Source organism: Nicotiana tabacum, chromosome 9, assembly GCF_000715075.1.
Source record: "Nicotiana tabacum cultivar K326 chromosome 9, ASM71507v2, whole genome shotgun sequence".
Lineage (NCBI taxonomy): Eukaryota > Viridiplantae > Streptophyta > Magnoliopsida > Solanales > Solanaceae > Nicotiana > Nicotiana tabacum.
Window position 1 is genome coordinate 64,595,210 of NC_134088.1, and position 23,829 is coordinate 64,619,038.

The 23,829-nt window shown below is 36.6% G+C and overlaps 1 protein-coding gene across 7 annotated transcripts; it reads left to right on the forward strand.

Moving 5' to 3' along the window:
* The first annotated feature begins 10,451 nt into the window (after positions 1-10,451).
* Positions 10,452-23,354, forward strand: LOC107781533 (putative cyclin-B3-1). 7 transcript variants are annotated; one of them, XM_016602249.2, is made up of 27 exons: positions 10,452-10,586; positions 10,672-10,711; positions 10,867-10,948; positions 11,074-11,131; positions 12,196-12,244; positions 12,330-12,423; positions 13,437-13,494; positions 16,008-16,065; positions 16,145-16,226; positions 16,340-16,372; positions 16,463-16,520; positions 16,853-16,910; positions 16,996-17,077; positions 17,191-17,223; positions 17,314-17,371; positions 17,485-17,533; positions 17,621-17,717; positions 19,705-19,762; positions 20,541-20,837; positions 20,932-21,054; positions 21,181-21,270; positions 21,363-21,524; positions 21,663-21,722; positions 21,920-22,018; positions 22,465-22,643; positions 22,720-22,917; positions 23,012-23,354. In XM_016602249.2, the coding sequence occupies exons 1-26, from the start codon at positions 10,584-10,586 to the stop codon at positions 22,850-22,852; spliced, it is 2,193 nt and encodes a 730-aa protein (XP_016457735.1). In that variant the 5' UTR covers positions 10,452-10,583; the 3' UTR covers positions 22,853-22,917; positions 23,012-23,354. The 7 variants fall into 7 exon arrangements, with proteins under 7 accessions (XP_016457735.1, XP_016457736.1, XP_016457739.1 ...); XM_016602250.2 differs by having other exon boundaries at positions 17,194-17,223; XM_016602253.2 differs by having other exon boundaries at positions 16,463-16,487.
* The last annotated feature ends 475 nt before the right edge of the window (positions 23,355-23,829 follow it).

Below are 23,829 nucleotides of genomic sequence, written 5' to 3' on the forward strand. Positions count from 1 at the left end.
GTTTGAACAGACACTGAAGGCTGCGATGATCAGTAAATACCTCACACAAGACATCGTAGAGGTAATGACTCCAAATCTTCAGCGCATGAACAATGGCTGCCAATTCTAAGTCATGAACATGATAATTCTTCTCGTGAACTTTCAACTGCCGCGACGCATATGCAATTACCTTGCCATCTTGCATTAATACTGCACCAAGCCCAATGTGAGATGCGTCACAATATACCGTATACGATCCTGAACCTGTGGGTAATACCAACACTAGCGCCGTAGTCAAAGCGGTCTTGAGCTTCTGAAAGCTCAACTCACACTCGTCTGACCATCTGAATGGGACACCCTTCTGGGTTAGTCTGGTCAGTGTGCTTGCTATAGATGAAAACCCTTCCACGAACCGACGATAATAACCTGCTAAACCCAGGAAACTCCGGATCTCTGTAACTGAAGTAGGTCTAGGCCAATTCTGAACATCATCAATCTTTTTAGGATCCACCTTTATGCCTTCTACTGATACAACATGCCCCCAAAAGGCAACTGAGTCTAACAAAAACTCACATTTTGAAAACTTGGCATATAACTGATTATTCTTCAAGGTGTAAAGCACACTTCAAAGATGCTACTCATGCTCCTCTCGACTGCTGGAGTAAATTAAGATATCATCAATAAATACAACTACAAAAGAGTTCAAATAAGGCTTGAACACCCGATTCATCAAATCCATAAATGTCGCTGGGGCATTTGTCAACCCAAATGACATTACTAGGAATTTGTAATGCCCATACCGAGTTCGAAAAGCTGTTTTAGGGACATCAGATGCCCTAATCTACAACTGATGGTAACCAGACCTCAAATCGATCTTCGAAAATACCTTGGCACCCTGAAGCTGATCAAATAAGTCATCAATTCTTGGCAGCGGATATTTGTTTTTGATAGTGGCCTTGTTCAACTGCCGATAGTCTATACACATCCGCATAGAGCCATCTTTCTTCTTTACAAATAATACTGGTGCACCCCAGGGCGAGACACTAGGTCTAATGAATCCCTGATCAAGCAAGTCATGTAACCGCTCTTTCAATTCTTTCAACTATGGCAGGGCCATACGATATGGTGGAATAGAAATGGGCTGAGTGCCCGGAGCCAAATCAATACAAAAGTCAATGTCTCTGTCGGGTGGCATCCCCGGCAAATCTGTAGGAAATACTTATGGAAATTCATAAACAACTGGTACTGAGTCCATAGAAGGGACTTCCGCACTGGGATCGCGAATATAAGCCAAATAAGCTAGACACCCTTTCTCTACCATACGCCGAGCTTTTGTATAAGAAATAACCCTGATGGTAGAATGGCCAGGAGTTCCTTTCCACTCTAACCGAGGTAACCCCGGCATAGCTAGGGTCACTGTCTTGGCATGACAATCCAATATAGCATGATAAGGGGACAACCAATCCATACCCAAGATGACATCAAAATCTACCATATCAAGAAGTAGAAGATCCACACTAGTCTCAAGATTACCAATAGTAACCACACACGAACGATAGACATGATCTACTACAACAGAGTCTCCCACCGGTGTAGATACACACACAGAAGCACTCAGAGAATCACAAGGCACAACCAAATATGAAGCAAAATAAGAGGACACATAGGAAAAAGTAGATCCTGGATCAAATAGAACTGAAGCATCTCTATGGAAAACTGGAATAATACCTGTGATCACAGCATCAGGTGACTCGGCCTCAGGCCTAGCTGGAAAAGCATAAAATCGGGGATCGGCCCCACCACTCTGAACTGCGTTCCTGGGATGGCCTCTGATTGGCTGGCCTCCACCTCTAACGGTCTGACCTCCACCTCTAGCTACCTGACCCCTACCTCTAGCTGGTCGAGCAGGCGGTGAAGCAACCAGTGCTGATATGATGGCACGAGAATCTTGCCGAGATCTGTTACTCGCCAATCTAGGGCAATACCTCCTGATGTGACCAATGTTCCCACACTCATAACACTAATCCTGATGTCGTGGCTGCTGAAGCTGACCCAAATGGGCCGGATAATCGCTGTAGTAACTCTGGAGTGGTGGTGCACTGATAGGAGCTGAATGTGCACTGAATGTTGGCTGCCCAGAGTAAGGCATAATAAGACCGTGACTCCCTGAAGCACCGGGAGATTTATAAAGTGCTTGAATGAAATGGTCTGGGAGGATGACCCCTACCAAAATTACCACTGCCTCCAGACGAGGCACCACTGAAACCACTGAACTGACGAGGCCTCTTATCGGATCTCTGCCCTCTATCCTATGCAAGAACCATCTCGATCCTCCTTGCGACATTAGCAGCTGCCTGAAAAGAAATATCACTTTCGGTCTCCTTGTCCATTTGAAGTCTGATAGGGTGAGTGAGTCCCTCAATAAACCTCCTCACTCTCTCTCCCTCCGTAGGTAGTAAAAGGAGAGCATGACAGGCCAAATCCACAAAACGGGACTCATACTTCCCTATTGTAGACGCTCAAATTGCTTGCGGAATTCCTCTCTCAGTATGATAGGGAGGAACTTCTCCAGAAATAGCTGAGAGAACTGCTCCAAGGTAAGTGCAGGCGATCCGACTGGTCGGGTCAATGTATAATCTCTCCACCACCTCTTGGCAGAACCCGTCATCTGAAATACAGCAAAATCAACCCTATTGGTCTCAACTATACCCATGTTCCGCAGCACCTCATGACAGCATTCAAGATAATCATGTGGGTCCTCAGAAGGTGTACCACTGAAGTGAACTGGAAAGATATTAGTAAACTTATCCAGTCTCAATAATGCCTCAAAAGACATGGCGGGTCTATCACCGGTCTGTGCCGCAACAACTAGCAGAACTACCCCAACTGGCGGGGTTGCTGGAGCCTGATTCTGGGGAGCCATCTGCTCCAGAGCGGGAGTAGTGGGAGTTTGTGCTCCTCCCCCAGCCTGTGAAATGGCTGGTGCCATTGTAAATGTACCATTCTGGGCCACGCCCTCCATAAGACTCACCAAACGGACTAGAGCATCCTGAAGCACTGGAGTAGCTATGAATGCTTCCGAGACCTGAACTGGTCCAGCTGGTACATTCTGAACTGGAACCTCCTCCTGAAGGTCCACCCGAGGTTCTACGACAGGTGCAGCTGCTCGAGCTCCGGACTGAGCTCTACCTCGGCTCTAGCACGACCTCGGCCTCGACCTCTACCCCTGGCCATAGTTGCCACCGGGGGTTCTGGTCCATGTCCATCGGTATAGGTATTACGTGTTCTCACCATCTGCGAGAGAATAAGAGTAGAATGGTTCAATCATCGATGATAGAATAAAATTGCACGACAGAATAAGAAAGAAGTGATATTGTTCCTAAAATTTATAGCCTCTGAGAGATAAGTACAAACGTCTCCGTACCGATCCTTCAGACTCTGCTAAGCTTGCTCATAACTCGTGAGACCTATGTAACCTAGTGCTCTGATACCAACTATCACGACCCGAAATTCCCACCTTCGGACCGTGATGGCGCCTAACATTTCACTTGCTAGGCAAGCCAACGTTAGAATAATATTAACCAATTTTTAAACAATCTTTACAGTATTAATAATCAAGGAACCAAAAGCAGAAGCAAAGTTTGAAAAATAGTGAAATAATCCATAAAAACAATGGTGTCTAAATACCATCCCAGAATTTGGTGTCACAAGTACACGAGCTTCTAGAATAATATAAATAAAGGTCTGAATAAAATAAAGTTATCTGGAAATAAACACACAGCTAAAGTAAAATAGACGGGGACTTCAGAACTGCGGACGCCATGCAGTTATACCTCAAGTCTCCTCTGGATAGCTGAAATCCGAACAAGTCTATGGCACGCCGCTGGGACCAACTCAAAATCTACACAAGAAGTGCAGAGTATAGTATCAGTACAACCGATCCTATGTACTGGTAAGTGCTGAGCCTAACCTCGATGAAGTAGTGACGAGGCTAAGGCGGGTCACTTACATTACATGTACGCAATATTAGTAACAACAACAATAATAGAAATAAATCAGGTAACTCATTTATAATAATTGAAGCTAACTCAGCAGTCATAACCAATTATCATTTCCATCAATTCTATTGCAGCGTGCAACCCGCTCTCACAATATATTCACATTCAATTCTGTTGCAGCGTGCAACCCGCTCTTACAATATATTCACATTCGGTTGCGGCGTGCAACCCGATCCTCCAATATAGACTTTTCATAAGTCTGTTGTGGCGTGCAACCCGATCCTCCAATATGGACTTTTCATAAATCTGTTGCGGCGTGCAACCCTATCCTCCAATATATTCATTATAATTAATTCTGTTGCGGCGTGCAACCCGATCCTTCAACATATTCATTTACCAATATTTATAGAGGAAATTTTTCCAATAAATACAATAATTAATATAAAATTATAAGACAACAAGCATACAATAATTATAATTTAATTATGAAGCAAACAAAGACAAATAGGAGATTATTATGGAAATCAGGGAGAAAATAGGTAGTTTAATATTTAATATGCTAAATGTCAAATAACAATTAAAACACATAATTCAAATAGTAGGTAACAATTAATGCAGGAATTCAAGAATTAATATTTGACAAAGAATAGGAGAGAAACAGTTATTATAATAATTAATTTATGATTTAAAGCAATTTATGATTTTTCAAGTAAGCAGGCAAACAATTAATTTGACGACGTATAGACACTCGTCACCTCACCTATACGTCGTTCACATGCAATTCATATAACAATTAAATTAAGGGTTCTATTCCCTCAAGTCAAGGTTAACCACGACACTTACCTCGCTTTGCAAATTCCGATTAATTATTCAACCACAACTTTTCTTTTTAAAATTATCTCCGAAAGCTTCAAATCTATTCACAAACAATTCGATATATTCAATACTAATCATAGGAATTAATTCCATATGAATTTACAAATTTTCCAAATAAAAATCCGAAATTTATTAAAATATTTGGCAGTGGGACCTACGTCTTAAATCCCTGAAAAACTTACGAAATTTGAACACCCATTTCGAGACGAGTCCAACCATACAAAAATTATCCAATTCCGATGTCAAATGGACCTTCAAATCTTAAATTTTTATTTTTGGAAGATTTTATAATTTTTTTTTTCTTCCATAAATTCACGGATTCATGATATAAATGCGTATGAAATCATGAAATATAATCAATATAGGATAAGGAACACTTACCCCAATGTTTTTCCGTAAAAATCGCCCAAAAATTGCCTTACTCGAGCTCAAAAATGGAAAACAGTTGAAAATGGGTCGAAAACCCATTTCCAGAACTTAAGTTCTGTTTCTCGGATTTTTACCCTTCGCGAATGTGGTCAGTGCCTCGCGTTCGCGAAGCACAAATTTGTGTTGTCCAATTTTACTCTTCGCGAACGCGAGGGCTACCTCGCAAACGCGATGCTTGCCTGTCTTGGCCTTCGCGAACGCGAAGGCTAATTTTCCTTGAAAGCCTCTTTCCCTTCGCGAACGCGAGGTTTCGATCGCGAATGCGAAGCTTCGCACCTCAAGCCTTCGCGAACGCGGCCCCCTCTTCGCAAACGCGAAGAGTAATTTTCATCTGCCTCTCGTTTCTTCTTCGTGAATGCGAGCTCCCTCCCGCGAACGCGAAGAAGGATACCAGAAGCAGATTTCTGCAATTTTTTCCAAGTCCAAAAAAATGATCCGATAACCATCCGAAACCAACCCGAGCCCTCGGGGCTCCAAACCAAACATGCACCCAAGTCCTAAAACATCATACAAACTTGCTCGCACAATCAAATCGCCAAAATAATACCAAAAACTACGAATCGGACACCAAATCAAAGGAAATTTCCAAGAAAACTTTAAAACTTATATTTTTACAACCAAACGTCCAAATAACGTCAAATCAACTCCGATTCTCACCAAATTCGGCAGACAAGTCATAAATATTATAGTGAAACTATACCGGGCTCCGAAACCAAAATACAGACCCGAGTTCAATAAATCCAACTTCAGTAATTTATTAAAAATCATTAAGCTTTCAAACTTTTAATTTTTCATCAAAATTCCATATCTCGAGCTAGGGACCTCGGAATTCGATTTCGGGCATACGCCCAAGTCTCAAATCACGATACGGACCTACCAGAATTGTCAAAATACTGATCCGGGTATGTTTGCTCAAAATGTTGACCAAAGTCAACTCAGTTGAGTTTTAAAGTTCTATTTCATATTTTAATCCATTTTTCACATAAAAACTTCCCGAAAAATTGTACGGACTGTGCACGCAAGTCGAGAAATTATACATGGTGCTTTTCAAGGTCTTAGAATATATAATTACTTATTAAATTTAAAGATGATATTTTGGGTCATCACACGTACCCAAGGGGTGTGATGTAGACAACCTAACCTAATCGGGGCATTGGTGAATGAAATGGTGCAAATGATCTTGCTAATTAGTTGGCCCTCTTTTCTTCTTCCCTTTGCAGTACAGAAATCAGATAGTCTAAATTTATAATAACAGTATTACAAATCAGAATAACTCAAATTATGACCGATAAGGAGAAGTTCATGACCTTTTCAATTTTCTCTGATAATAGTTTGATTGATTTTAGTTGTTCTGTGGTTAAGAGTGGTAACTCCATTTAAAAAAGGCCTAAATTTATATTTCTAATTGCTACTCACTTTCTCTGATAATAACTTGGTTGATTTTAATTATTATGTAGTTAAGAATGATAACTCCAAATATTACACTTTTCGCTTAGTTAAGATTAGTATGATACTGGCATTGCAACCGTGTAATTGAGTCTTTAGATTTAAAGATATATGTAGTCGACAAGTTTTTTCTTTCTTCTATTTGAAATTTATCGTTACTAATTCTTAATAAGTGTCTTAATTTGTACTCTAATTTTCTTTCTTTGGTTAAACTTTTTGAGTGGGTTTTTTTGGACAGTTAGGCTGCCTTTGAAAAATAATAGAGTATTGATTCGTTCTTGTACCACATACAACCATGTTTTGGACATAAATCCACCATGTTTTACCCAAGAAGAAATATGATAACTGTGCTTTACTATTGTTAAACCAATGACTTTTCTTCTTTCTCTTTAGTCAAATTTGTTTGTTTGGCTAAACAAGGTGGGTGAAGAATGCTTAATCGGGAATGTTTCTTGAAAAAAATAACATAGTAGAAAAAGGAAAGCATATGGAATCCATTGATCTTTGTAGATATTTACGTCTATTTGGGTTTGTCATTTTATCTTCATTTAGTTGAGGAAGAGGAACTTTTCTTATGAGTAGAAAAATGGCTCTAATTCAATGAATCTTTCTACGTTAAGGACCAAAATATTATAGAAAATGTTGGTGTTTCAATGGCCTCCACAGATTTCAATATGTTCTTACTCAAAAGATACAGTCTGTTATCCTTATTATCTTTTTGAAAATTTACATTTACTCGACATGTAATCAACAAGTTATGATTCCAAAAATACTATGACGAGGTGATGCCATATTTGAAAACTATACTGGCGAATGTAATTGATAAATCTTATCACATGCAAATGATAAGTCATGAGTTCAAGAAGTTCACCTACCAGACACAAGTTATTCAACGTACATGCGTTAACATATTTATTAATTCTCAGTGATATTTCAAATGTCGTTTTTGTGCTTTTACTTTGTCTCCTACATTTTCTCAACAAACAATTACATCTTTTGGTGTTTGAAGCCTACTTTGAAACCTTGCAGGTTCCTCTATCTCAAGAGAAAATGTTTAATTATTTTCATCCTCCGTTGAAATTGCTTCAACTTTAGAGAATGAATATGTTTAGTTTGTAAACTTTCTAAGTTTCATTATTATAACTTAAATATTTTTACATTAAATACGTATTGTATATGTTGCTATGATACAATCAGTAACAGTTATGATATTATAAAGTTATCATATGTTTGTTCACAATCTTTCACTATATACTTCACAAATTAATCATGTTGGCCCGTGCATAGCACACTGTTACCTTACTAGTACTAGTTACTATATAGAAATGGGAGTTGATGAGGACAAACATTGCAATAATCTATTGTACAAAAGGTTGTGTCAATAGTACTAGACTTGGGCCCATTTGATGGGTTATTGAGCATTTTGTCCTTTTCCTTTAACACGTGTATTCCCCTCTACCAGTAAATTTACGGGGGAAAATCATAATTAGTTAATATTTAAGAAAAAAATTCAGAATCTTAGCAGGAGTAAGCAATTACAAAACTAGCAGCTAATTAACTACATTCCTAGCATAAATATAATCAATTAATTAATGGATCTCTCAATCCTTATCATTTTTAGTTGCTTATTTTTTGTGGAAGTCCTAAAAATGTTGAAAGGTAATTAATGTGAAGTTACTGCGTTTAGCTAATTTATAGGGAACAAAATTGCACAACCATTAGACCTCATTACTGTGTTCACTTCCTATTGCCTTTTTTTTTTTTTCCTTTTTGGTTTCTCCTTTTAATTTATCTTTTTTTTTTAAACGAAGAAAAACGAAGATTTTCAAATTTGGGAACGTGATGGGAAGTTTTCTTTACATGTTTAATTTTTATTGTATTTGATTTCTTTTATACTCCTAAAAATAATAAGTATAATTTATATAGTACTCCTATATAGTGGTTGTATAAATAATATATAATATTTGGAGTATATTTTAGTTGTATAAATATTATTTAATATTATACTATTTGTATATTATTATTATATTATATACAACGTATATAACTGATATATAAATTTGCACACAAAAAACTGATATATACATATTATATATAACTATTTGGATATGCATAGTGATATATGATGTATTTTGGGCATAGAATTAATTTTATGATTTAGTCATAAATTATCGTATAATATTACATATATGGAATATATTATTGTTGTATATATAATATGCACTTGTGTATTACTTGTGTATTCAGGGGCGGCTCAAGGGCATTTGGGGCCTAAAGCCAAATGTGAGGCATAAGTATTTAATTTTTTTTAAAAAACTTAAATGATATGTATGAAGTAAAATTAATGAAATACCAAATATCAAATAAAAACAATACTAGAAAGATATTACCCGATTACTGATTCAGGAAGTTTAAAGAATGAAGACTTTGAGTCCAGAATTTTGAAGTAGACAAGCAACAACTAAAAAATTCTTCCTGTAAATTTTGAAAACTATACTATATTTTTTATAAAGTAATAGAAGTATAGAACTATTGAAATCTTAAAAATATTATTGAACACTTGAATTAATAAATTTTTGGAGAAAGAAGGTGAAAAATAAAATTTTGGAGAAAGAAAAAAATATTGGAGAAAGAATTGAAGAAGGTGAGCAAGAATAAAGAGAAAGGAAGAAGATATTGGAATATGAAGAGTAAGATTGAAACATTGGAAAAGAAGGAGTAAAAAATAAAATTATTAAATCAATTCAAATTGAAAATTATTCATCTATCATTTTTAAGTAAGTCAAAATTTTACTTTATTTACTCTAAAAGGTTTTCTTTCCATTTATATGAAAAACACAAAAATACTACTCCACTACATATTATTTTTTAAATACCTATAAAATATATATTATTTATAAAAAATGGGCCCCTCAATTATAAATGATATATCTATATTATAAACCATCAATCCTGAATAAATTATAAATGGAAAACTGAATATAGAAAGTATCTGCTCATACTTGTAACATATTCCATGATTTGTGCCTCATTAATTATGTGCATAATTTATATAATATGCTAATATTATTGTAAAAAAATCTGCCATTTCTGGAATAAACAACAAATGATATTCTTTTCTTAAATATTTTTTTAGAAATGCTCAGCCGTGTAATTTGGGCTAAATTTACTCCTCCACAAATTTTTGTTTACTGCCCCGTCTACTGTTTGCATCTAAAGTTTGGGATTTTTCTTACCATTTCCCAATCAACTACTTTGCTGCTAAATTTCATCCTCCATCGATGTTTATGGCTATTCTAGAAATTTATGTTTCTCGACTCTTCTGTTAATTGATTCTCGCATGTGGTGCAAGAGAGAAAGTGAATCTCCTTCTTAAACAACTATTTTTCTCACTCAGCAGGACACGGTGTTCTTAATTTCATGTGTACAGTATAAATATTAAGGATACAATATCCTTAACTTCACAAGTATTGTATAAATAATAAGAATAAAATATCTTATATTTGTATTTTCTGTTGTTAAATTTTAGGACATTATATCCTTAATTTTATGATACACAACACTCGTAAAGAATAATGGCTATTTTTAATACCGGATAAAAATAAAATAACAACATAAAAAGTGGCTGCCCACGCCATTTCCACCTGTTTGGGCGGGCAACAAGTAGAGGACATTATTGTAAAAAGCCACATTAGCAATTCAAAAACCGTGGAAAACCCGCTCCCCATTTCCAATTCCTGTAAGCACAATGCACTTTGTTCAATTGAACCTCTTAAATTTGGGCCATAGATCCGTTTGAACTCATAATAATCTTCAAACAAAGAGGCGCATCGCATTCTTCCAACCGTGGCTTTAATGGTACATTTTCCTAATCTCGTCATGTGTGTAGAGTTTTGGTTTACTTACTACTGATTTTTTTTTTTTGTAATTTTGATGTGTTTAGGGTAAATTGAACTCGCAGAAACATATATCCACCATAAAAGGTGCTTCATTCTACTTCATCAACTCTTACCTCTTTCTCACTCTGACTTTTACTACTATTATTATCCTGTTCTGTACCTTCCTTTTTTTTTTCTTTTCAAAAAGGGACTAGAGTCCCGCTTACTATACTCTAAAATTGAAACTGCTTCATCTACAGATGGAGTTACAGAACTCAAGGTTTACGAAGAGGCAGATAAGATAAAAATCCAAAGCCGTGATTCTCTCAGCAGGCGCTGCAAGTAAGCCTACTATCTTGTATTTCTTGGGTGTTTAAACCAAGAGATTTTCGGGGAAAAAATATATTACCAGTGGTGGTTGAAAGCGGACAAAAACTTAGACTTTCTTTTTTTGTTTTTGTTTTTAGGGGAATGTCTGGTGCGCCTAACATGAGTGATGTGCAGACCAGTCGGAAGAGCTCGGAGGTTTGCCATATTTCCTTTCTTTCTTTTTCGAAAATAAGTTGCCTATTCCGGGCAGTCACGGTTATATTTTGTTAGTAATTCACTTGTCTCTTATCTGTACATTAAACAAATTTGCCCTAATTTTCTCCAAGGTCACTCTGTTGTTTATGGTAGTGTACTAACACAACCGAGAAGATGTTATTGCTGAGAACAAATATGACAATTGTTTTATTAAAAATGTCTGTCATCTAGGTGATTTTTGTTGTGAAAAACCTAAATAACTATCTTAGTGACCTTTGTTAAATAACAACCTTGGCGACCCTTCGGTAAAAGAACTACTGTGGTGACATAATTAATAAAAAAACAAAAAAACTACTGTGATGACATACGGTGAAAGCTTGTGGTTTTTAGAAAACATACCTGTAGCCTAGATGCCTGTGTTATCAAAGGCTCACTTGGGTCACACGTAAGCCTAAAACTAGATGCAAAACAGGCTGAGTTCTTTGCCTCGCTTAGGCAGTCCTTTAGTTCCGGCACCAAGACACTGAGACGTGCATTTTGTCACCATGTGTATTATCTTGAAATTGGCAGAACTGAACAATATGTATTTCTCCTAATGATGATTTTTCTAATACCATTTTTCATAGTTATTGTTCGTGGTTTATAGTTATCATTCTTGAATTACATGTATATCTTTTATTTTCATTTGTGCCGATCTCACTTTATCAGCACATTGAGATTAAAGCCCCAACAGACGTGTGCACTTCTTTTTTTCGCTTTTCTCCTTTGATAGTACTGTTAAGCATTGGTTCGAAGTAAGGCGCCTTACTTTATAAGTGTGGCATTAAAACTAGCCACTTTACTATTTAGTCTTTTCTAACAATGGGTAGGGGTTCACCTCTCTGAACTTTGGTTCCGATGTGTCTGACAGTGCAGAATTCATAAAGTTTTGTTGTATCCTGTGAGCGTTATTTCCTAAACTTGTTAACAGCATTCATGCGATGGTAAAATAAATTAATTCATCATACCACAAGATCTTGATTTCATACTTTCTCTTGGTCCATCAATCTCCATTTTTTCAACAGAGTGATATCAAGCACATAGAGAGGATAAAAGCAAAATGCAGTACTTCTGGTAAGTTTTGTGAAATTTGTTTGGTAAAGTTACTACATTTCATGTTTTCAGAACCATTATTAGTAGGTACACTTTGTATTTGCAGTTAAGGTAAATGTCAAAAGAAAAGTATTGACAGATATCAGCAATATCAGGGGCAACTCTTCGAGAACCAAATCATATAATAGCTCCAAACTGCTGTAAGTGATTGATTAACATCCTGTCATTTCTCTCCTGAAAGAGGTTTTCTAGTGTTTTGTGTTCTAGTCCTTAGTTATACTTTTACGGGAAAATTGATATAGGGCAAATTAAAATTCTTAGAGATAGATACGCTTTTCTGCAAAAATCTGAGAATGGCTCTCCTAATTCACTTCTTCCATTCTCACATTAGATCTAGATCATGAAATAGCAATTATCAGTGCTTCTCTGGGAGGCCATTTTAAGCATGCATGAAACTGCGGTTAACCCAGTAAGAGGTGTAAATGGAGTAACTTTGGTGAGCTAAATTGTAGACATTGTTCTGGAATATCAAGAAAAAGAATATACAATGCTTCACCTGACATGTCTATGTTTTTTTTTTTGATAAAGCAAATGATTTTATAAATAATGGGGAAACATCCAATATACAAGTAGTATACTAAATATATAGAATATACAATATACATTATAATATTATTCTCCACGAACGACACCCTATCCCTTATACACGTTGGAACCTCATGGGTACACAAAAAAGAAACTAGAAATGAGAGGCTATTCCTCAAGCGTGCATAGTCATTCTCTATTCCATCAAAAGCTCTCCTGTTTACTTTCCATAGGATCCACATGAGTGCCAATGGCATCCCAGGCTCTCCCTCCCTAAAAGTTTATGATAATATGATTTTACTGAAAACAATCCATCTTTTCCCAAGCTGGTAGAATAGTCGAGGTGCGCACAAGCTGGCCCGAATACCACCGTCATAAGAACTATATTGAAAAGATTATAGTTTGAACTTCCTATGGTTTCTAAAATCATTAATCGCCTCCATTTGATTGAGCTTAGTTTTGGCATGATCTGACTCCATTTACTGATATTTTGGTTCTTTAGTTTCATATCTTTAGGTGCTTCACGATGTCTATCTTGTCCTCTTTTAAATCTTTTTTGTTTCGAGATGCTTCGGTTTTCTTAACACAATCGTGTAATATATGCTTACTTTTTTCACTTGCTTTTTAGGGTGTCAAATGGTAAATGCCCAAAAAATGCAAGCAATTCAGCAAGAAAATTTATCATGGTATGCAAACAACTACATATTTTAATACTATTCTATATGGCTCTTTTATTTTCTTGTTTAGCCATCTCATGTCTTCTTTTTATCCCCAGGTTTTAAGCATTTATTCTTGAAGGGAAAAGTAGTTTATGACTGAATTCTTAATCTATATTTATAACATTATTTGAACAATAATAGAAGATACAAAGGAGTTTCTCATACCACGGCTTTATTGTAGGGATTGACATTGAGCCCGTACGTATTTCACCCTAGTTATGGATGAGCTTATTAACATTATATAGGAAGATGTTCCACGGTATATGCCATATGCAAACGATATTGTGTTAATAAACGAAACTGGCGAGGGTGTAAACCAAAAGTTTGAACTGTGGAGAAACACTCTAGAGAATAAGGATTTTAGAACTAGTAGAAGTAAGATTGAATATATGCTTGCAAGTTTAGCCAGCATAAGAAGAGTGAAATTAAGGTGAGAGTAGACAGGTTGCGATGCCTAAATTCGAACAATGAAGATATCTAGGCTCGATGTTTCAAGAGAAACATATGATAGATGAATATGCTACACACAGAATCAAAATAGGATGGTTGAAATAGAGAAGTGCTACCATAGTGTTATGCGCTAAGTTGCTCCGACATGGCAGTTTAGGTGCCGTACCCGTGTCGACACGACACTAGTATGGGTGTGGGTATGGGATCCGTACCGGATCTGGTCAAACAATTTTGGGTACTTTGACCACGACAGACATCAAAGTTCGAGACGAGATACAATTTGATTACCGAAATCAGAACTAAAACTAGGGTAAATTTGAAGAAAATAGCATATCTTATCTAGGAAATCAATCTTTTACTTTCCTACAACTTGAGAATAAAAAGAAAATTCACACTTTACAAGCTAATACGTAAGTATTCCACAAAATTTCTCATAAATTAGAGAGATTTTTATTTTTTAAAATTATTTTTAGGCTGATCCCCGCACCCGTATCCGTACTAGGATCCGTATCCCCTAATCTTAAAATTTACATCTTGAAAGATCCGACCTATAGATCTGCACCAGTGTCGGACACCCGCATCCGTGTCCGAGCAACTTAGGTTATGCGATAGAAATATACCTAGTAGAGTGAAAGGCAAGTTCAGTAGAAGAGTTGTAAGACCATCAATGTTATATGAGAGTAAATGTTGGGCCTCTAAAGTTTAACATATCCACAATATATGTGTGTCACAGAAATATGGATGCTTCGATAGACTTGTGTCATACAAGATTAGACAAGATAAAAAATGACCACATTCTGTGGAAGGTGCAAGTAGCATACAAAGGATAAAATGAGAAAATGTCCCTTGAGATGGATTTCTTGTCCTATATCGACCTCTAGATGCCCTGGTCCATAGGTGTACAAGGTAGGCCTAAATCACATGGAAGAAAGTTGTTTCAAAAGACCTACAATCTCGGAATCCATGAAGACCTAGCGAGGAATAGGACAGAATGGAAGAAAAAGATCTATGTAGGCAAACCAATTAGCTAGGATTAAGTTTTAGACATGCTAGTACATTTACTTTAGGTCTAATGTTTGCTGGAACCTTTTAGTCGTCTTGTTAGAAATTTATATGCCAGTAGAAGAATTAGAGAACTTCTAGTGTTAGAGAAACTAATATCCATAATAATATTGTATTACTGGACCAAGGCCCGTTTAAATGAAGCAACATGGATAGTGAGATTCATGTAGCCAGCCTCAATGTGCTTGGGATTGAGTGCATAAGAGTTGTTTCTGAAGGACACTGATTTAGTTGTCTGGTCCTTTGAGACAAGGGCTCCAAACGTTCGGCGTTTCTGGACAAGATTCCTGGTCCGCATCCCCTTGTCTTTTCTTTGCTTTGTATAATAGCTATGGCTAGCAAGACATGAACAAAACCTTGCTGTTAGAGGCTCTTTATGTGCACCCATTTCTGCGAACAAAAACCTTCTTTGTGTTTTGCCTAGAAAAGAATAATAAATATATTGAAAACAAAATTGGAGTAGTCTTGCCAATGAGACCTAGCTCAAGTAGTTAGGTTTAACCCCACCAACACATACCTCTCGAGATTATTCCCCTTGATATTAGTAACTTTATGTGTAATATTTTTGCATATGTAGCTAATTTTATTATTTACAGCTTGACTTGTAATCATTAACATTGTAGAGGACATGAGCTGGTCCTGGTGACATTAAAGACCATTTAAAAAATTAAACCATTTTATTTTGTTAAGATATCCTCCCTTAAGGGCAGAGAAGCAGAGAAAGGTGCAAGTCTTTCACTGGAAAAGAGCAAGAAGTCTAAGTAGACGTAAAAATGAAGTTTGAACTTGTCTGTGTTTGTGAGTATCACACGACCATCTTTCTCTTTTTAACCTGCTCATGATGGTAGATCTTTAAAAAGATGCTTAGGTATTTTAAGTATTAGCAACTTTTTTCTGCTCAGATTCTTGTGATCTTTCTTAGATAGCAGTAGGTGCTGAAAAGACTGTTGCTTTTTCGTACAAACTAGGGAAATGTGAGGCCAAACTTGAACGGAGCTACTGGTGACAAGCAAATCTTGACACGGGGTGAGAATTTTTGAACTAATAGTACAAAGAAAAAGATTTGTTAGTTACAAAATAATATATTTCCTTTATGCATGTATAGCACCATTCAAAGATACAAAAGCCTCATTTGATGGCCGAAAGACCAGAATTCAAGGCCGTAAATCAGTTACCACTGGAATCAGGTATTTTAGTATCTTCAATATACTTATATATGCTATGTCTTCTATGATGAAAGTAATATTAAATCACTGTTGTTGTCTTAAAATTTTAACCCTTTTCTGTTTGGTTTATTGAGGCCAACTGGAAGGAATGATTTACCGCCATCAAGGTTTCTAACGTGTCCCATATATCCTTCATTAATGTTTTCTAAGCTCATGACTTGGCTTTTACTTGACACATTTATGTTATTTTCATGAAGGAGGTCTTTACCTATACTACAGCAGGTGAACATCGAGGGTACAGACAATAAAGAGAAGGTTGTCATTATATATCTATACTTTTATCTCAATTTGTTGTCATCTGCTGGGGGTCTGCAATCATTGGCATAAGAAAAATGTCTTCTCAATGTAAACTGGTAGTCTTTCACTGGAGAAGAGTAAGAATTCTAAGTAAACGTAAAAAGGGTGTCTGAACTTGTCTATGTTTGTGAGTATCAGGCAACCCTCTCTCTCTTTTTAACCTTCTCGTGATGGTAGATCTTTAAAAAGATGCTAGGTATTTAAGTTTAATTTTTTCTGCTCAGGCTCTTGTGATCTTTCTTAGATATCATTAGGTGCTGAAAAGATTGTTGCTTTTCTGCACAAAATAGGGAAAGGTGAGGGCGAACTTGAATAAAGCTACTGATGACAAGCAAATCTTGACACAGGGTGAGAATTTTTCCACTAATAGGATATAGGAAAAAATTGTCAGTTACAACTTACAAAACGATGTGTTTCCTTTGTGTATGGGTAGCACCACGCAAAGATATGAAAGCCTCCTTTGATGGCCCAAAGACCAGAATTCAAGTCCGTAAATCAGTTACCACTGGAATCAGGTATTTTGGTATCTTAAACATAGTTATATATGCTCTGACTTCTATGATGAAAGTAATATTAATACTCTTTAGTTGTCTTGAAGTTTTAACTCTTTTTTGTTTGGTTTATCGAGGAGAACTGGAAGGAATGCTTTACCGCCATCAAGGTTTCTAGCATGTCCCAGATATCTTTCATTAACGTTTTATAAGCTCATGACTTGCCTTTTACTTGACGTATTTATGTTATTTTCGTGAAGGCGGTCTTTACCAATACTACAGCAGGTGAACGTAGAGGACACGAACAATAAAGAGAAGGTTGTCACTAAAATATTTATACTTTTGTCTCAATTTGTTGTCATGTGCTGCAAGGCTGCAACCTTTGGCATTAGAAAAATGTCTTTTCAATGTAAAAACTGTATATTTTGTAGGTAAATTCCAAAAAGCTGGAGAAAGGCAAAGGAATAAGTGGTGTTTCAGGTTAGATGCTCTACTTTGGGTATGTGATGTTCAGTACCATTACCATAACTTCATTGATGAATACTAGGCTTTTCATCTATTTTTCAGTTTTGGCAAAGCCTAAGGCCGCAGGAGATGTTTTACCACAGTTAAGCAACCACAGCAACATACGGAGAAATCGAGTTGGTGATGCCTCGGCTAGAATGTAAGTTCTTTTACTTCTAGTTCTCTTTCGACCATTAGTAGTTTGGACTTGATTCTTGAATGCGATGTTAGTCCACCAAGATCCATATATGACAGAGATGCTCAAGTTTCAGAGGAAAAAATAATCATCTCCTGTATCAACTTAAATTGTTGACCTTAGCTATTCTGCAGTTGTGTGTTTCTGTAAGTGAATCATTTCCTGGTAGAAAGAATGGGAAATTCTGCCTATAGCAGGCACCATGTGAGGTATATGTGCTTCAAGGAGAGAAGATGGGGAAGGGGAACAGATTAAGTACTTTGCTGAAGAAGTCTGAAGCACCAAATAGTATACTCTTTGAGGAGGCATCATGTCTCTCGGAAATCATGAAGCCAATACATGTGCTGATGATGCATATACTATTTGAACAATTAAATAATTAATTTGAACATGTTCTCAACCTACCAATCAAAAAATTAATACGCCAAACCTCATAAAAAATACCAACAAAGATATCTACTCCATGGAGGAGTTAAGACAGCCCGTAGCAAAAATAGAAGTCCAAGTATATTACTGCAATTTGGGGAGGAGAATCTAGCAATAAATTGTACAAGTTCAAGTTCTTCCTCCTTCAAAGTTTTGATTTCGAGTTCAAGTCACCACTTTCCTTGCCTTGAACCTTAAGGGGTGTTTGGTCCACATACTAGTTATGCGGGGATTATAGTGTAGGATTGTTTATGCATTGATTAATAATGAAGAAATTCTTATGTGGTGATGGATAATGGGGAGAATGTTATATATGAATTACTTTAAGTTTTTTTTTTTTTTTTTTTTTGTCTTTTAAGTAGTTTAATCCGCATTGCTAATAGACGTATTCTTATTTCACATTCTATCCCGCATAAAATAATATATAGATTCCCACGTAACTTAATGCAGATATTATTTAACAACACCAACCAAATGTTGCATTAGTCATGTAGTATATTTTTTCTTATTGGCCAACCAAAAATTGTATTTTTTTGTGCAGTATTATATATTGGCATTAGTTATTCTAATACCATCAACAAAATGACCCGTAAGTTCTTCCTTAGAGCTGAACTCCCTTTCCCTAAGGAAATTTCTTTTTGTAGTGCCTCCGTTAACTATGTCTAAATGACAGTACAGCCCTTTCAAAAATATTCAGTGATCTATATGGTCGTGTCGGCGCGTGACCATGTAAGCTCAAAACATTCTGCCTGTATGGCATGAGCATGTTAGGTTTGACTGTGTCAGCTTATTCAATTTTCTCTCTGCACATTGCCTATGACGCGATTACTTCAAGATTGGAACAAACACGTCTAACTTCGGGCACTTCATATTTATACTTTGGCCATTTTTTAATCGTTGGTTCACTTACATGACATGTCACAAAAAAGCATTAAATTTTCATGAACTATACCACCAAAACACTCAAAAAATAGCAATTCAAGGGGTGCAATCTCTTGAATACACATATACTATCTAGCCATCAGCCCATCAGTAGTGTAGGAAGGCTCCAAAGGGTAGCAAGTAAAACTATTTGCTTTTACAGAATCCTTTAGCAAAAGAACTAAACTGATTATTTGCTAAAATGTAATGGTTAAACATGTCGAGTTTGAAATACAAGTAATACTGTTGCTTTTAAGCTAAAATTGAATATTCGAAGTAAACTAGCTGCTTGCCTTGATTCTGGTGCCTATAATACTGTGCTCTAGTTGTTAATTTCTCCACAGCAACATTTTTGATATTAACATGCGAGCATTAAAAAATCTGTCTTGCTCCTTCAAAATTATAGTACTTGACTGGTTGGGCTCTTATATAAATGTTATAAACTGTAAATTATATTGATTAATCCCTTTGAGTAAGAGGTAGTCTAACGGAGCAAGTTTTCTCAAGTCATCGTAGGTTGAGCTATGTGCTTGACATTTTCTGATTGAGTTGGCATATACATAACTCGATGTTCTTAATTAATTTGTGGCTTATCTTTCTTTAGGGCTCCCCGGGGTCAAGCTAAGGTGGAAGTTGGAGCATTGAGAAGAAAATCAGTCAGGGTAAATGGAGCATTTGTCATGTTTCACTCTCTTCTCCTTCCCCTATCTCTAGCAGGAAATAGTACCATGAATAGTGAGTTGCGTTCATCATTGTTGAATAGCGGCTGGAATGCCAAATTTTGCAATCCAACTAAAATAATTATCCTTTTCTCTCACATTTTTGTAGCTACTTTCCAGCTCTAACTTGAAGACGGTGACTGCATTAATCTTTTTGGAGAAATTATACTATTTTAAATCTTCCAAATTACTCAAGAGACAAGAAATTAATACTCCCTTTGTTCTGTTGTATATGACCTCATTGAAAGGGCACATAGATAAGAAGTCAATCTGGCTTGTCCATTATACTAGTAGTGCCGGAAGAAAATATTAGGTTGCAAATTTCTCCTGTTGGAACGAAGCAATTTAGTTTTAGATCACATTATCCGTACTTTAGTTGGTTCCCTTTTCTTATCTCAATAGATTAATCATTATAAAACAAACTTAGATATTCCCTTAAAGTCTTACTTAACCAGGAGGGGAGTATGCTCGGGTAGAATGAAATTTTACATCAGCGACCAGCTTATTGTTGTTTCTTTTAACTTAGCGATTTTCCCTTCCTATATTTTTTTTTTCAGTCAGTTCAAAATCATAGTATCGCTCTAAATTTCTAAGTAAAACAAATGGAGGCAATGATTTTAAAATAACTATTGGAGTTTTTCACTCTCAAAGTCCTATTAATATCTGATGTCTCTGTATCTACAGATAAACTCTTTTCTTTGTTTTGACTTGGATGTTCCAGACAGTTCTGAAAATTACTGCTAGCAGTCTCAATTCACAAAAGTGTTCAAAGTCGAACTCCATGTCAGGTGTGCACAAATGCACCTCTCGAGTTTCCATTCCATGTAAAAGGCTGGTGGATGTTAGGACATCTTCCCTATCAAAATATGCAACATCAGAGATTTCAGCTGAGCAACCTCATCAAAAGGAAGTTCCTTCTAGTAGTAGTGGCAGCTTAGCTACACCGGAATTGTCAATTGCCAGGAGGAAATCTGATCGTAGGAAGTCTTTTACGTGTTTACTGATGGCAAGATCAAAGGTTAGTGTAAAATCTGTTCTTTCAGATCATTCTTTTCTTTTCTTTTCTTTTCCCTCCCTCCATAGAGCTTTAGACAGCTGACGTGAATATGCAGCTTATGAAGGAGCTATGTGGAAATGTAGAGCTGGACAATTTGTCAAACATTTATGATAGTTGCAATCATCTTGAAGTTACTGAATATGTTGATGACATCTATCAATATTATTGGGTTATAGAGGTGAGTTAATATTATACTTTTATCCGTTGCACTTGAACTAACACCACAAGTTACCCTCTCCTCTGCCCAGGAAAGACATGCTTTTATATCTCGACCTCCGATTTCTTAAGCTGATTCTAACTGCAGGCACAGAATCAGCCTATCAAAAACTACATGGAGACTCAGAAGGAAATAACACCCCAAATGCGTGGCATATTGATCAACTGGCTTATTGAAGTATGTCTTAGTTATTCTGCATTTATACATTTTCGTTTTGCTTGCACATACTTCCCTGGTCCCACTTTCAGGGTTTTACTTTATTTATCTAGGTCCATCTGAAATTTGATTTGATGCAAGAAACTCTATTTCTCATGGTTACACTCCTGGACTACTACTTATCATTAGCAAGGGTCAAGAAGAATGATTTGCAGTTAGTTGGCCTTACTTCACTGTTGTTGGCATCAAAATATGAGGACCTTTTCCATCCGAGGGTAAATGTTTATACATTTTACTTATTGGATTTCTGTTTAGGTATAGCTAGGAGTTAATTGTGATCATTATGTGGCTTAGGTAAAGTTCTAACTGAAACACGTAACTGTTTGTTCACCTTGAAAATCCAATTGCTACAGGTCATGGACTTACTAAGCATCTCTGCTGAGTCATACACAAGAGATCAGATGCTGGAAATGGTGAGCATGAATCTTCTTTAATTTCGGAAAACGGTTTGTTTCCCGAGGCATAAGATAATCAAAGTTTTTCTTTTTATGGAACCAGGATAACTTTGTTAAAAATATCTCATTCCTTTTTTTTTGGGGGGGGGGGGGGTAGTCATTAACATGGTCTCTTAATCTGGTGTTTAACAGTCTTGCACATCCTCTTTTTCCAGGAGAAAGATATCTTAAGGAAATTGAAGTTTCGCCTTAATGCAGCAACTCCTTATGTCTTCATGCTAAGGCTTCTTAAGGCTGCTCAAGCAGACACAAGGGTAGGGAAATTTTGTTTTTGGACTAGTATTAAAAAAGTATGATATAAGTAATAACAAAGAAGGGGAGCCTTGGAGCAACGATAAAGTTGTCTCAGTATGACCTATAGTTCACGTGTTCGAGCCGTGGAAGCATCCACTAATGCTTACGGCTGTCTACATCACACCCTTGGGGTGCGGCCCTGCCCCGGACGCTGCGTGAATGGGGGATGCCTTGTGCACCATGCTGCCATAAGTAATAATAAAGTCCCCTTATCTCAACTTCGTATGATCAGTTCAGTGTCGGAACAATACTTGAAAAATGTATGGATTTTTGTTTGTTGCCCCACCTGGCAATTTTTTGAATCCAGTTAATACTTCTGCAGATGTGCTGAGTGTTATTCGTATGAGCTATAAAATTTCTCACTCACGCAACTAACGTGTTTCTGCATTTCTGAATCTTCTGCTAGTTTGAACATCTGGCATTTTACCTCATCGAGTTGTGCTTGGTTGAATACGAAGCTTTGAACTACAAGCCATCCATGCTTTGTGCATCAGCTATTTATGTGGCAAGATGTACGATGCAAATGACGCCAGCCTGGACACCACTGCTGGGGATTCATGGACGTTATCAAGAATCCCAATTCAGGCATATTTCTGCATAGTATTTGTCGCTCTTTGCTCCTTGCAATCTACTGATATATAATCTCTTTGGATGTTCGCAGACATTGTGCGGAAATGATCTTGAGGTTTCACAAAGCTGCAAGCACAGCACTTTTGAAAGTCACGCATGAGAAATATATGCAGTCCAGTAACAGCAAAGTTGCTGCTATAAAACCTTTGCAGAGTCTCCCTTAAGTATATATCTCTGCTGAGTTCAGTTTTCTGGAAGTGCAGAAACATCTGAGGAACTCAAAAGAGATGTGAGCTTCCCTGTCAGAGACTTGTATTCTCAATGTAATAGTTATTTTTCATAGGCTAAATATATTGCTTGGGTTGCATTGGATTTTCTTGCAGGTGCTGTAAATCTGTGTTGATCACAACTCTTTTTAATGGCTTCTGGAAGTTGAGCTTGGTCTTCAATCCTTGTAAATCGACCATAGGGGGTTCTCTTAACTATAAGACATTTAGTTTCCCTTTAGTAGTCCCAGGGGAAGGTAAGCCCACTTTTTTATGGCAGCGGAAATCATTCTCTAGCTTCCAGGGAAGCTGAAAATGGGCTCTAGTTCTATTAATAGAGATGGTAGATTAGAGCCTCCTGTGTTCATCACTATACGAATTTTAAGGACATCTTTTTGCAAACGAACTGTTGATACGTGATTCTCGCGCGTTGGAAAGAATGGATTAATTGCTTATGCAATCCCTCTGTTACATCTGCTGATTTTTGTTGTGCAAGTGCTTTTATTTCTGGAAAAATTAAAAATAAAACTTTACTGTAAAAATATAGATCTTCACCTTATACAACTCTCTCGGGGGTACAAAAGCCGCACGTTACACGGAAGAGCAATAAGTATTCATCTTTGAGATAGCACTGGTCAACTAAAAACCAATAAAACTCAAGAGATAACACTGTTTTCTCCACTAGATAACCAAGCTTAAGATTTTCTTCGTAGTTAAGATCAATATGAGAAACGTTTACTAGTGGAGAAAACAGTGATGGTCTCATTTAGGGGTGTACAAAAAAATCGATAAATCGTACCAACTCGATAATCCGAGTTAAATGGAGAAAAAAATTTGGATTGTGGTTTGGTTTGATTTGGTTTGGTGTTAGAAAAAACAATCAGTGATGGTCTCATCTACCGGTCCAGCATAATATGCTGGAAGTTTATACACAG

What these genes read in the sequence shown, in the direction of transcription:
- LOC107781533 (XM_016602249.2), top strand. An exon ending in CCAGTCGGAAGAGCTCGGAG is followed by an intron (nt 11,132 to 12,195) that starts GTTTGCCATATT and finishes TTTTTTCAACAG; the next exon opens with AGTGATATCAAGCACATAGA. An exon ending in TACTGATGGCAAGATCAAAG is followed by an intron (nt 20,838 to 20,931) that starts GTTAGTGTAAAA and finishes GTGAATATGCAG; the next exon opens with CTTATGAAGGAGCTATGTGG.